Below are 15495 nucleotides of genomic sequence, written 5' to 3'. Positions count from 1 at the left end.
TCATAATCAGTAAGTTTGTCACACAGGGTTTAGAAGGGTTGTTACACCTTCTTCACAATGGTTAGCACAAATGCAGGGTGCATGGAGTTGGAAGTCTGCATTAACTGTTCATTTGGCTTTCATTTTGACTGATGTGTTTAAGCGGTCTTTATCTGCTGTAAGTCAAGAGCTAGCTCAGATTGCTTTTTCTTTTCAGAAGATAAAAGGCCAAATTCCAGATCAGAGAAGTTAGAGAATCACAGGCAAAGCCAATGAGACACTCACCATAGCCAGCCTGAACTATGAGTCTGAAAATTAGCAGTTTTCTCTATGGGCCCAATGTTTATGATGTGTTGCACCATTTCAGGAAAGTCGTGGCTGGCTGCAATGGCCACAGAAAACTCAAGATGTGGTAATATATTGTCCTGGTTAATCCATGTTTCCTTTTGCTACGGCATAAAAAGAGAGCCACAGAAGCCTGAGAAACCTCAGGAGCCATAGAAGGACTTTCTGTGCCCTTCAACTGGGTGATCAATGTTATTTTGTGGCAAATCTGCTTGCACCAGTTAAATTGGAGTTAGAAACCCCTTCCACCTGCCCATGGAGTCTCTGGTAGAGGGTATCTGAGAATGAAACAAGCTTAGACATCTCTAAGCCTTTCGTTTATCTCTTAAACAATATGATTTGTTACTAAAACTGACATTTGCAGAATCTTTTCCAGATAGGGACAAAAATGCATACCGAAGTCCAGGAACAGCAGATATGCCACATATAGCACAAGTTGCGGCTCCAACAAAAGCAGCTTCATTCTCCTTTCAGACCAGATCAGGGTCGCTTCCAAAAAAACCCAATGGAGTGATTACACTGCTGTATGGAGAGATGTGAGTTCATTGAAGTTAGTAGATCTGGATTACTGACAGGTCCTTAAAATCTGGCCCACAGTTATGATTTGCAGTGAAACCTGACTATTCTGGACCTCACCCATTTGAACAATTCATTTAGGTGAACACTGAAGTGTTGCCACTTTTGCCATTCCTGCTGCCTTGCTAACACAAGACTCCATGCTTCTAATGCACACACATTAGCTCTATTGCTTCTTTCAGAGAAATACTTATGTCAGAGTATTCATTTCAGTAAAAGGACATGACTGTATGTGAAAGGAATATGCATTTGCACTAGCACCTGCCCAGAAGTATGGGCTTTCACACAAGCACATGATGATATGCCCCAAAGACTCAATCTGTGAAGTGCCTCTGTACCAAGTACATATACTCAAGTATGGACACAGAATGAAATGGCAGCAATTAAGAAGACTGATATTATGCATATACTTCATGGGAAATATAAATTGAATGTCCCAGAGATTTCGTTTCACTGATGTCATTACTGTTCATTTCTTCCTAAAGTAAAACTCATTATGCAATAAACTGATAATCAGTGGTAGCAGTACAGACACCTGCCATTTCTTCCCCTTGGTACTATATTCATTTTGAATTAACATATAACTGAGTTATTTTAATAGACAAGATCTTCCACATTAGCATTGCAGCAGAAATTGCTGGGAAAGGAACAAAGAACAGGGAAAAAAACTTGATTACATCACTGTTAAAATCCCTGGTGCTCTCACATCTCAACTATTGCCTTCATGTTTGGCCTGAAAAATGGTATAGTGCAGAGAAGGATAAAAAAGCAGTCAGAGGAATAGAAAATCTTCCATAAGAAAATAAATTAAATAGTCCACTTTTCAGCTTGGAAGGAGACAACCGATGAAAGATAAGATAGAAGTCTACAAAGTCATGAATGGTAATGAGAAGATGAATAGGAACAATTATATTCTGTTTCACACAATCCAAAGGGGAAGAAACACTCAATGAAATCATCAGACAGCAATTTCAAAACAGAGAGAGGGAATTACCTCTTCATGTATTGTTTAATAAAGCTATATTTGTTATCACAGACTATTTAGAGGTTATTAAAATATTTATTTCAAAAAGATAATAGTAAAATTGATAGAGCACTGCCTTGTAGGAAATGCTTATATGAATGCAACCTCTGGCTCAGAAAATATCTAACCTGGTGACTGCTGAAAGCTAGGGAGAGAGGGAGGGGGGTGGGGGGAGAGAGAGAGAGACATCTCAAGGAAAGGACTGCGCAGATTTGCCCAACTTTATCTCCACTTTCCCTAAGCATCTTCCACTTTCTGCTGCTAGACAAACCAGTCAGACTTTTTCTGACATTCAGCATGGCAGTTGCTATCATACTTTTCAATCTATGTATAACAGCTGTCAGGCATGACCATTCTAGATCGTGTCCTTCCAGCACAGTTCTAATTAAAATCAAGTATAACTAATGGATGAGAATTGCCTTTTTGGAAAAAATACTAATCGATTTCACACGGTTTAGGAATTAGGTTCTGCTCTGTTAATTAGGCAGTGTTCATTAATAAATTTTCAAACTCATGAGAACATCTACAGCAGTACATGCACTTCAGCCGTCTCCTGCTTATGCTGTTTCCTGTTTATCATTCTTGTTTATTCCCTTATAAGCTTTTACAGGGCTCTTTCCTTTTCTCCCCTTTTTCTCTACCTCACTTGACAGTCATGACCTCATACTCTCAGACCAAACTGAGAGTTTCACCTGAGGCATTTTTTCCTTTTGCACCACACAGCAAGACCCATTTGGGCTAGTTGCAGATTTGTCCTTTCTGCTTATAGAATCCTCTTTACAGCATGTCATTATTATCCCGTTATTTCTTTGCCATATGTGTGCTATATTTTCCCACTTCAGTGGATAATCAGACCTTTTCATCCTTCCCATTTGAGAAATTAGAGCACAGTGATATTGAATGCAACAGAAGTTTATTTCTTACAGAATCTTTAACATTTATCAACAGATCAATATCAGAGCATATGTCAAATTATGTATCTTTACTGCCCATGTTCAACTTACTAGCATAAAAATGAACCACTAAAAGGATGTGCATTTCTACTAGACTTTGGATTATGGGAGAGAAATAGTGTGTAATTAAATACTTTTAATGACTTTGTATTGGGATGAAATTGAATCAGGCTCATCCCTAGCGCTTAGCACTACAAAGAATGCAGGAGAACAGTCATATTTTTTAACTTTCATGCTGTTGGATATAGACTTACAGTTACATGAGTTTTTAATACCATTACTGTGAAATGCTCTAAGATAATCCCCTGTGCAGCCTAGCCTAGGCAAGGCTCGCTGTGCTCCCCACAGCAAGCAGTCAGCCCGGGGCAGCTCTGTCAGTATTGTGGCCATACTCTGCCTCAGGCTTCAGCACCCAACTCGCCGCCCCTTTGAGCTAGCCCCACAGCCTGCCCAGAGGCACTTCTTAACACTTGAACCATCTCTCCTTTGGCATTGAAAAAGCCACGCATGCTCTACCTCATGGTACAGCAGGCTGCTGGGGAAAAAGGCTTCGCCAAGGCAGGGAAGGCGGTGGAGCTGAGGGACAAATGCTCCGTCCTAGACATTGCATGGGACCTACAAAACTGCCACTCCAGGCAAGAGGAGAGGGGTAGAAGGGATCAGCACCTTCCCTGGCAAAAGTGGAGGTTGCTTTCTTCCAACTCATTCCTGCTTCCCTCCTTGGTTTCCCACCAAATTTGTAAGCAAGCAGGCTGGGAGGGAAGACAGGCAGTGCCTGAGACATTTGCCTCCTGTCTTGCCCATCCACTGATCTCCTTTTTGTTACTGCTGGCCCTCAGCTGTGCTTGTGTGGAGAGGGAATAAAGCATGAAGTGTTTTTCCATGTAAGGGTCCCAGTAATACTTGTGGAATTAGTACCGGTACTGGATGTTTCTGCCGCATTTTGATTTACACTGTAGCATTTCCACAGATGGTGCTTCACCCCTTATGTTTGCAAAAGATATACCAAAACTGCAAGCCACTTCACAGTTCCTCATGCAAAAAGCGTAAGCCTGTGGAATATGTGCCTGCAGGAAGATACTTGCTACCAGGTAGGAGAGGGTTTGGTGTTAGGCAGCATGGTCTGTCTCGGAGCACATAGTCACAAGCAGAGACAGCATACATACCAGTGCTGGCAAAGCTGCTCCCTGCAGTCTGACATGGGTTTTGCTGCTAATGAACAATCATAAGACAAACTGACATTGATCTTCATTAATTTTAAAATGCAGGGCCTCAACCTGTCAACAGATCACAAAATGCCTCATGAGCAGGTAGAGGAGCATCAGATGGAGGGCTCAGGTGGCACACCTTGCATCCCTCCAACATGCCTTGTTGACCTCCATGGGTCACAATCTTGAGGGCAGCAATTTTGTGCCAGTTGAGGAAAGTGAGTTGTTTTGAATCACATCATGAATGGGCTCTTTATGTTCTTTTACTCTACTTCACATTCTTAGTAATGCAGACCCAAAGGTCCCTTGGCATACCAGGCAAAAAAAAAAAGATCCTCATCTAAATTCAAGCAAAATTTTGCACCGTCTAGTTTGAGTGGAAGCAGGACTTCACCTATGGTTACAGCTCAGATGTCTCTGACTCTTCTGCTGTATGGCCATTTCACTTCTCTGCTCTGGGGACCCATGGAGCAGAAACAGGAGCCCTCTTCTTCGTGTTTCTTTAGACTGTCATTGCTTTGGGAGAGGAGGTGCCTCACCCTATGTATTTGCACACTGCCTGGGACAGTGAGTCCTCACAACACCCGGAACAGATGCTAATGTAATACAAATAATATTCCCACTGAGGAACAGGATGTAACCATGCAGAAATCTGAAGAAGCCAGTGCCATGAGTGAGTTCTAGCTTGAGTCAGTTCCCTTGCTTTTACGTGGAAAAATCCCAACCTCAATTACTTCCCCTGAAAACATCATTATTTCAACTCACCATTTCTTTCTGATTAATACCTAGGCTTCACCTTTGCATTTACATTGCAGTAGGAGCCTTTAATCCTGTCTTTGCATTCTGCTCCATTAGTAGTATCTCTCAAATACACAGTGCACTGAAGAATACCAAGGTTAATGCAGCTTCTGCTGAACAATTGAATTTTAAAAAATCCAGCCAGTGAATGAATGTGTTATGAAAGTGGAGCTCTCGTGACTGGTAGTGTGCCTCATATATCCTAGTAACTAAAGATCCTAGTAATTAAGGGGAATGCATTCAGGCTGAAAATCTCAGTTTAAAAGCAGTTGTCTGAGTCCATTTCTTGCTTAAAAGTAATCCTTTAATTTTATCTCTGCATAAATTACTCAATATTTGGATGTATGTGTCAAAGAACAATAGATAAATGTGAGAAAATAAAGCACCTGTTGCTGAGGCATTTTCTTCCTCTGAGTAGTAATTTTAAAAGATATGTATCTCCAAAGCCAGTTGCTATAAATAATTTTGCTTATGAAGTGAGTGTTTAGTTGTCTGCATCTGTCTCTGGCCAGCTATGTATGAGACGTGGATTTCCTTCTGAATCACTCATCTCTGAAAACTGGGGATGCACATGATCCTTTAGAAATATGACATGAATATCGTAGGAGTTTGCCTGCATTAGCCCTCTTTTTAGCACAGCAGTACATTTCTAGGAGTGAAGGTATCTGTACCAGGAATGTTTTGCAACAGTTTTATTCCTCCACATCTAGCATTAGATGCTGCAGCTGTAGCCACATTGATTATGCCTTGCTATATTTAAGGTGGCTTCTGGATACTTCTCCTTGAGTATTGATTTTTTCTTTCTCTGCCATTTCATACTTTACTCTCCTTATTAATTTCTTTATCTTTCATCCCATTTCCAGCTTTTTTTACTCATTTTCTCATGATAGCTGTACAAGAAGCACTTATCATAAGCTATTTGCAAGTGTGTTAGAACATGGACTATCAAGGTTTTGAAAATATCCTTTCCAGCACTTCAAACAATACCAAATTGAAAATAAACTTGAAATAAAAACTTCCTATGCGTGTTGGAATCTTGTATCAAGACCATGGGAGTCCAAACACAGCAGTTAAAAGCCAACACAAAGAACAAAGGGAGTCTATTAATCCCAGCCCCACTAGGTATCCGGGGTCATTCATTTACCCATTTCTGGATGTGTAGTAGAGTTTGAACAGACAGGATGGCCAAGTTCTTTTGCCAAATGTGTTGGAAACAGAAAATTGTTTGACAATCCAGTACAAAAACATACCAACACCCTTCCAAAGTTGTCATAAGGGGATTTCAAAAATGTTCTGAACACCAGGGAAACAGGCAGACTCACAGCTGGGGTACGACAGCATTGAAAGAGGAACATCAGTCTAAATGAGACTCTACCCCGTGGATGTTCTGTGGCAGGGAGGAGGGGCCCTTTGTTTTGAACCAGTCTGGGTACCTTGAACATTTTGAGTGAGGAAAAGGAATGCCATTGAAGGCATATCATAGAGAAAAATTGCATGAGGATTGCTCAATCAGTTCCTAGGCCTGGTTTATCTTTCATTCCAATGCTTACTGGTGCAAATGCAATTTGCATCCAGTAAATACTGAATTAGAGTATAAGGATTTTCTTCATTGTCGTGCATTAGTGGACAAATTACTTTTGAGTGTGTTGTCTGCAAGTGTATCCTCCAGAACTGTGTGTACTTTGATGTGGAACTCTAATTTTTTGCTGTTCTCCTGGATTTATGATAATGAGGAGTAGTTCCAGATGGCAAAGGGTCTGAATGGAAGAAAACAAATCTGGAAAAAATGGGCAAGTGCCCCAAAGTCTTGAAGGCATTTTGCTACCTCCCATTGAAAGCCAATGCTCTTTTCAAAAATGCTGCTTATAGGCACAGTCCAAATCTTACCTTTTTTTATAGCATCTCCACAGACCCTGGATATGTCCTTGGAAATGTCTGTTTTCCAAATCTGAAAAGGTTTGATTTTATAACACATTATATATACGTACTTAAACATGATTAAATGTTAGCCTTTCAAATTAACAAGTCACTTCTTAAATGTTTCATGGAAAAGGACATTACAATTAGTATCATAGTACCTTTTCTAGACAAATTCCCAACAGGAAGGAAAATAGATTCTTAGATAATCAAAGTTACTTTTAGATCACTTAAGCAAAGGGTTCACAAAATTCATATCAGCAACCAAAATTTCATGACCATAACTTTTCCAAAAAGGTGAAAGGTTGCCATGGAATACTAAATTAAACACAAAATGCAGAGTAACTTCACAAGCACTGGTCAAACTGAGCCACTGAAGTTGGTCCAAAAATGGTAAAGCAAGATGAAGATGTTCAATTATTTCAGTTTTACATTGTACCAAATGTTAAATGCAAAGTATCTGAAATAAAATATTTTGCTTCAAAATAACCTATTTTTATTATATGATTATTAAAATTATTGATTTTTTTGTTAAACTTATGGGGCTTTTATGATTTTTCAATTAGTCTACAAAATTCCTTCTTTGCCCAGCTCTTTTTCTGTTTGGCTCATCCTCCTTTGATTCTCCACTAGTGAAACTCCCTCTGCTTTTGGCTGCACCTGTCTGGGGACTTTTTGTTCCCATTTGCAGCATCTTTTGGCCTGCACAACAGTTATTTTCTGTCAGTCAAGGATCTGAAAAATGCTTGCTCTATTACTCTCTGTTCAACATATGCTATAATGGAGGTAAGAGCCAGGAAGCAGCTTTGTAAGGTACCAACCATTTCAGTAGACCATTCCCATCAGTAAGTGCTCCAGGGATCACAGTTTGAGAAATGAACCCTGAACAGCAACCAGGTCAGAGGTGAAAGCAAATATATTAAGTGGCCAAGATGGATGAAAGTAGCTCTTTCCTCTGATCTCAAGCAAACCATTACAGCCTTTCAAAGATAGATATGTTTTACTCCGGTGTCTTGCTGCAAGATGTTCTGCCTGGCTTTTGCAGCCTTTTCTAGAATCTGCTTAATTTGCCTCGTCAGTGCATTTGGCTTTATGTGTATCTTACCTTTGTTGAAATATTTGTTTTCTCCTCCTAGTTGGATCTCACTCATGTAAAAGAATTGCAGCTTTTTTCACTCCATTTAAAGCCACATGATAGAATTTAATAGGATTCATTACCTCTAATTGTAATTATTGGTTAAAGTCCTTAATTTAGGCCTTAAACTAATTCATTTTCACGGGTAACAATGACAACAGTGCATTGTGATCTGCACTGAAATATGCACTTAGCTTTCCAGAACCATATTTCATTCCCTGTTTTTTGTTTGATTCTCATGCTCCCTCTAATTTATTTTATCCAAAAGCGCACAATGTTTTTTATCATTTCCAAATAAGCCCTCTGAAACATATTGTTGTTTCGATTAGACTTGCCTGGAGGGTGGGCCCAATGCTGCAAGTTCTTTGGCTTCTCTCCTAGGATTAGTGGTTTCATGTTAGTAATTTGATTTAAAATAAATAACAAAGCTTATGCTTCTGAGCAATGAGTTTACAAAGAAGAATAACACAGTATTGTGGATAGGCTGCATCTGTTTAATGCCTACCTGCAGTTTTCATCTTCCTTGCAAAATTTTAATTTTTAACTAAAACTAGCTTTTTTGTTTTCTATAGAATAAAAACCCATTCTTCCCTTCCTAATCAGTGAGATGAAGCCAAACATAAAAATCATTGGAAAAAAACATTGTCTGAATTGATTCTATCTGTCTTTCACAACAGTAAATTTCAAAGCCTGTTATTAACTATTCAAGCACATTAAAGAATAGTCTAACCGAGTTGAAATAGGCATCTCTCCCATGTCGGCAACCTCCCTTTTAACAATGTACATACCTCCAGCCCCCAATCCCCTATCTCTGCAAATAAAAGTCTTATAGCTAAAAGTCTGCAGCTGTCAGATGTTGAGCAACCACTGCAGTAACCCAGACAACCCGGGTCAGTAACACATGACAGCATTTCTTGTTAACAGAAGTGCTTTGGACACTTCTCTGCTGCTGCCTCAGGCGTGTACCCCACGTTTAGCCAGTGCCTCTAAGCCCCTGTTATTGAAGCTAATCTGGTTTATACACAGAAGTGATCTTTCCAAACAGTGCATGTAACAACAAAGCAACAAACATTATGTAGTTTCCAAACTCAGTGAAATGTTGCCCTATGGAGGTTACTTTGCTCCACATGAGTATTTCATTTCAGCCACGTGTGTCTCTGTTTCCAGTCCCAGGAGGCCCAGGTGCTGAAACATCTGGCAGAGAAGAGAGAACATGAGCGAGAAGTGCTTCAAAAAGCTTTGGAGGAGAACAATAACTTCAGCAAAATGGCAGAGGAAAAGCTGATACTGAAAATGGAACAGATCAAAGAAAACCGTGAAGCTAATTTAGCTGCTCTTATTGAACGTCTCCAAGAGAAGGTAATTACACCACCACTCCTCACCTTAGACTAGAAAGGAAAATCTAATCAACATTCTGAAGAGGTCTTGTGGGTAGCTCATATCTCAGCTTAAGCAATTTTTAAGTCAGAGCCCCTGATGCCTATCCAAACCACCAGTCACTTTTGAAAGACTGAACATCTATAATCACACAATCATGGTTGAGGCTGGAAGGGACCTCTGGAGGTCATCTGGTCCAACCCCCCCTGCTCAAACAGGGCCATCTAGAGACAGTTGCCCAGGACCATGTCCAGATGGCTTTTGAATATCTCCAAGGACGGTGACTCCACCACCTCTCTGGACAACCTGTGCCAGTGCTTGGTCACCCTCACAGTGAAAAAGTGATTCCTGATATTCAGAGGGAACCTCCTGTGTTTCAGTTTGTGCCCATTGCCTCTGGTCCTGTCCCTGGGCACCACTGCAAAGAGGCTGGCTCTGTGCACTCTCCATTCAGGTATTTACACACACTGATGAGATCCCCTGGAGCCTTCTCTCCAGGCTGAACAGTCCCAACTCTCTCAGCTTTTCCTCACAGGAGAGGCTGAGAAATGCTCTAGATCCTTAATCTTCATGGCCCTTCACTGGACTCTCTCCAGAGAAAGTTTGATTTTCTAGCTTTAAGAAGTGCTGTGAACAAAGGAAAGGTCACTTGTGTTTAGATTTCATCTTTCAAGAAAAGTTATTGATAAATCAAACAGTTGTCCTATGTCTGTAGTTCTTGGTTTCTCAAAGATGAAAAAATATGGGAAAAAACCTTTCCTATATATCAGAAAGGTCTGGTCTTCCATAAGTCTTGCAACTAGGAGAGTAAATTTTCTTTGGAGACCTTTGGTACAACCAGAAGAAACAGGTAGATCACAAACCGCACCATGCAGGACCAAATGTGCCCTTCTCCAAAACAACTCTTCTGCACAAGAGAGGGAAACATTCAAATAAAGATTCAGAACTGTTAAGAAAAAAATAATTAGTTCTCCATGAGTGATCACTTGTTTCTCTCGGTGATAAACTTTCTAATATGTTAGTAAATTGACTAACAGAAAGAAAATAACTCTCAGTGGTTTTCAATGAGATCTTCTTCATAAGTACCTTTGCTTCTTTGATGGAGACAAGTGTCTCAGAGAGTAGGAAAGAAACAACAGAAACCGAAGGATGATGTTACAAGTGAGTATGCAAATGGGTTAATTCTTGAGCTTAAGAACTTGATTTTTACTTGGCATTTTTGCATTAGATTAGTTTGCAGGCACATATCCCAAAGTTTATGAAAACAAAGGGAAAAGCCAATTCGCCATCCTTGACGTCCAAAAGGAAATGGGAAGGACAGCTGAAACATCTCTCTGTCCTAGGTTAATGTTAACAGTCTGTTAACCCCATTTCCACAGCAATATGATGGCATATGTGCATGAAATCCAAAGAAGGCTTCTCAACAAAGATGACCATAACTCATTTGGGAACATTTGTACATACCAGTAATTAAAAATTGCATGACTATAGTTTTGCCAACATGAAAGCAAACCCTGAATGTGCGGGAAAAGAAGAGGTGAAATATCTAGGTCCAAATCTTCAAAAGTTACACAGAACTGTGAATGCCCCAAGGTATTGGTGTCTAGGAGTTCTAGCAATCAAAGATAACTTCTATATACTGCAGTTAATACAGCCCTGAGGAACAAATCCCTTATAAAATCTAGCATTCAGAATTATGGATCTTATAAGAACTGTGGTTTACAGTTTCAGTTGTTGCAATAAACTGTCTTGGCCTGTGATCCATAGTCCAACTCAGAGAATAAAAAGATAACTGTTGACTTCTGTGAATTTTTTACCATAGAAGACCCTCTAATGCATGGAAATACATAAGGAGTGCCTTAAACTGAAGTCACCTTATGTTTGTCATTTGGTTGTCTGGGGTTTTTTTCAGTGAACAGACACAAGAGGTAAAAGTCTGATAGTTTGACAGTTGAAAGAGGCATAAACCAAAAACCCTAAAACCCTGAAGGTGACAAAAATAATAGTTTTACAAATACTCCAAGTACAACATTCCTAAATTCATTTGACAGCTGTTATTCCTGACCACAGGCCCATTTCCACAGAAGTATCTGAATATATAGTGGCTCGAGTAAGTCTAAATGAATTATGACTGCTTTTGTAAAAGGGAAGACAGCATGGCTGAAAGTGGACAGAAGGGCCTAGCATTGACTTTTGGCAACCACATCCCTTCTCCATCACAGCCACAGAAAGAATGGAGAGGACAGTTAGTTTCATTGGTCGGCCTGAGGGGATGTTTGAGATGTTCAGATTGACCCATCTTGGTGGAACTAAATTCTTGGGCCTTTATTTATGGTTCACAAATGCTACAGATAACACAGTAACTAACACTTCTTCTTGCATACAGTGTGCAAGCAATTAATTCAAGCCCACTCATCCTTCCCTATATTTAGTTTAACATCTAGGAATTCAAAGGGCAAATGTGAGCACATGGCACATTTTATGCTGCAAGCAGCACCTCTCTATGTGGGGCTTTAAAATGAAACTGTGAGGTGCTGAGGATTATAAGGCCATATCAGATACAAGACTGAGCTCCAGAGTATAAGTAGAATGTAAGCATCGAACAAGCTTCAGGATGGTCTGGTGGATGACACCTCTCCTGAGTTGCATCACTTAAAGATGGGTGTGCTGTGAAATGAGTTTTGCACAAGCATGAAATGCGCAGCTTAAATGGGTTGTCATCAGGAGCCTCCCTGGGCAAGCAGAATGAGAAAGAGGTTTGATTTTTCCCTTCTTGATGTTTTCCAGGAGAGGCATGCTGCAGAGGTCCGTAGAAACAAGGAGCTCCAGGTGGAACTGTCTGGCTGAAAACAGCAATGGTGGATGTGACCCATCCCCACCATTAGTAAACTCCCCCTGCCTATATTATTATGGATCATGCGATATCAGTATGGGAAATGTATGACATGGTTTAAAAAAAATAAAAATCAAGAACTCAATAAAAAACTTCAAAAAAGAAACAAAAATAAAAACAAAAACAATGCGGTCTCTTTGCAGAATGATTTGCTTGATGTTTAAAAAACTTGGATCTTATTTTGTAAATACTTACATTTTTGTTAAAAAATACAAGTATTGCATTATGCAAGTTATTTCATAATCTTACATGTCCTGTAACAGGCTTCTGATGTTGTCTATTTCCACTCGGTTGGATTTGCTGGGTCTGTTCATTTGAAGCACCTCGCGTCTACTTCCATTCCCTGCGACTTTCATTCCAACCCACCACGAGGTCAGTAGTAGTTCTATGGTGCTAGAGACCAGTCATTGCCTAATAACCTAGACTGCTTTGCCATCAATAAGCTTTGTTGAAACAGTGACTAGATCACAGGTATTGTGACTTCACATTCAGCTGTCCAAGACAAAAGGCTCTTAAAATGTAGTTTCTTCAAATGCAACTTACACTACAGGACTCTGTAGTGTGCTATATAATTGAGGTTAAATAGCCACCTGCAGTACTTGTTGCTTCTGCTTTTTGAGGTGAGAGGCAACAAATACAGCTATGCAACAGAATGAAAGCAAGTGGGATCAGTTTGAGGCAAATTTAAGAGGTACATTGTAACCATCAAGCTATGACAAATTCTGGATGATGCCAATCAGCCATACAAATGCTAATTGTAAAGTGAGCTTAATTCACCACTTGAAAATTTATTGATGAAGCAACTAATAGATAGCATCAAGTGGCTTTATCTGTAGGTACCATGATCTATTGATACTTATCTGATGCTACCACATTACATGTGTAATAGTACAAGAGGCTACTGAATATTTCACCTGGAACCCATGAGCCAGTTGTTACCTTTTTTTTTGACACTGCTGACTTCCATTCATCATGACCTTTACTCTCCAGTGTTAGCCAACCCTACCTAGTGATAGACATCTAGGACTAAGAGGGCTGAAGCAGGAGGAATGACTAGACAGGGTGCTTGTGCCAAGTACAGTATCACCAAACCTAACACATCATCCCCAAAATAGCTACAGTTTTGAAGTTGTCCCTACCCCCCTGGAGGTTGCTGCCTGCATATTCTACTCTTCATTAGTGCTATTTTCCTGTATGTCATTGTGAGCAAGCTGTGATTAATAAAGAATTGGGGTTCTGTGAACTGAAAAAGGGCTTGTCTCTTCTCTCGCTCCATTACTTCTCTGACATTTGCCCATGTGAGGTGAAAACCTAATGTAGTCATAAAAGCATGGAAATGAGACTTAAATAAGACCTATTAATAAACCAAGTCTGCTAATACAGGACTAACCCCTGCTATGTGTTTTCCAGTGCTTAGGCTGGTTGTTTTTAAAGATTACCATATAAAGTGAGCCTATAAATGGGACCTCTAGCACTGAGTTTATTAAAAAAGAGAACTAGCTACACTCACATGCACATGCACACCTTAATCTTGACTCAATATTGGGGAAAAAAAAACAATTTGGGCAAAGAAAAGTGAATAATGTAACTCTGGGAACATACATGAATAGCTGCAGCAAGATTCTGGCTGTTAACACACTGATTTTCAGGGTAATTCACAGAATTTATTGAAAAACACAAAATTGCTAGGGAAGCTGCTGAGCGGCAGAGATGAGATATAAAAGTGGATCGGATCCCACTTAGAATTGGCAGGTGATCAAGCATTACCTCTAGGATTAGTTTTCTGATTTACAGTCATGAAAGTGGCATCATTTACTTGCTCTTTCAGAGAGATGGACCAAAAGCTCCTGATCTGCAACAGCCAGTTTCAGACCCCTGCAGCCTATTTTATTTCAGAGCCAAGTTATGTCCTTGGAAGACTTGGCCTGCAGTCAAAAAACAGCAGAGGTTGATCTAGGTGCAAGGCTGCAAGCTCAGCTCTGTGTGCAATGAACTTTGTACCACAGAATGAGAGGAGTACTCCAACTTGTTATGGCAGCTTAGTTTCCTTCACCGAATTCCTTGTCTTTCTGGCAAAATTACTGGAAGTAAACCTCGTGGAGAAGCCAAATAGCAGCCTTTGAATCTGGGTGTCATGAGCTTCAGCGTTGCCAAGCCTTCAAAGTTTGTATATTGCTTTAAGCCCCATTAGAAAAGGTCATTCAGACAAGCTTATATTTCAATTTAAGGTGTAGGATCTTGGTTTAAGGGCTCCTGAATTTTTGTTTCATTTCCCAGTGGCAAGTCATTTACCATTTTCCCTGTCCATTGCCTTAACAAGCTCTGGCCATGCTTCGAGCCCTTTTCCTGTTTGTCCTGCTGGCTACACTTGCCCAGAGAACAGGCCAAGGACAAATCTCTGATGCTGAGGTCAAGCAGGGCAGCCTTGCTTCCATGGGGCTAAACTCTTTTCCACAAACGAGGGTGTCTATATCTAAAGTGCCTGTTGGGATGATCCCGAGCACATGCTCACCCCAGCACAGACCCGGGCATTGACTGGGAAATGCTTCTCAACAAGTACCAAGACTGCACCAGGGAAATGAGTGAAGAACAAGACAGTGTGAACTCTGTAGCCATGTTTTGCTCCTGTTCACTTGGGTCTTTTAACAGTTGTGGGTCTAGAGTTCATTTTATTAAGGTATAACTGTATTTTGAAAGCCTGTTTGAAAATACACTTCATATTTAACCTGTAATAGCAAAAAGAAGTATCTGAAGAGCTGCAGCATGGCCATTTCCTTATATTATTCCTGTTTCCTTATATTATTTCCTTATATTTTGCTTTGGTACTACCTTCCTAGCTCCTTCCTGCTTGTGCTAGCAAAAGCATATTTGTGCCATGGGTCTCTCATGTGGAGTTATAGATTAAGTAAAGATTAAGTATAGATTACTTGAAAAGTAATAAAATATTCAAAACATCCATTTTTAAAGTATTACCATTCTGGCTACTTGAAATATCTCAGTTTATTTTTTAATTCAACAGCAAGCAGAACTCTCAGGACTTTGATTAACTGTAGGTGCCCAACTACGTGCCATGAGCTGTGAGCAGCTGATGCTGAAATGCAGAGCATTTTCCGTAGGCTGCCTGAAACCTCCCGCAGGACAGGATAGAGCCTGAAGCGCTGGTGTTGCACTATGCAGATGCTCCCTCCTCTCACTGAGATTTATAGCAGCTCAGCAGCAGGGCAGAGCTGTGCAGCACACCAAGAAAGGCGCTTCTGACCTGTGGCCTCCACAGGTCCCAGGACTGTCCC

General features: G+C 40.3%; 1 protein-coding gene across 1 annotated transcript in view; it reads left to right on the top strand.

The window, feature by feature from the left end:
* Nucleotides 1-13456, top strand: part of STMN2 (stathmin 2) — a 42834-nt gene extending 29378 nt beyond the window's left edge. The window contains exons 4-5 of the mRNA XM_074816890.1: nucleotides 9103-9294; nucleotides 12100-13456. Coding sequence (XP_074672991.1) covers nucleotides 9103-9294; nucleotides 12100-12159 — 252 coding nt within the window. The 3' untranslated portion in view covers nucleotides 12160-13456. The remainder of the gene's footprint in view (nucleotides 1-9102; nucleotides 9295-12099) is intronic.
* The last annotated feature ends 2039 nt before the right edge of the window (nucleotides 13457-15495 follow it).

Source organism: Strix aluco, chromosome 1 (genome assembly GCF_031877795.1).
Source record: "Strix aluco isolate bStrAlu1 chromosome 1, bStrAlu1.hap1, whole genome shotgun sequence".
Lineage (NCBI taxonomy): Eukaryota > Metazoa > Chordata > Aves > Strigiformes > Strigidae > Strix > Strix aluco.
Note: the sequence above shows the minus strand (reverse complement) of the source record. Positions and strands in the feature narration are given on the sequence as shown.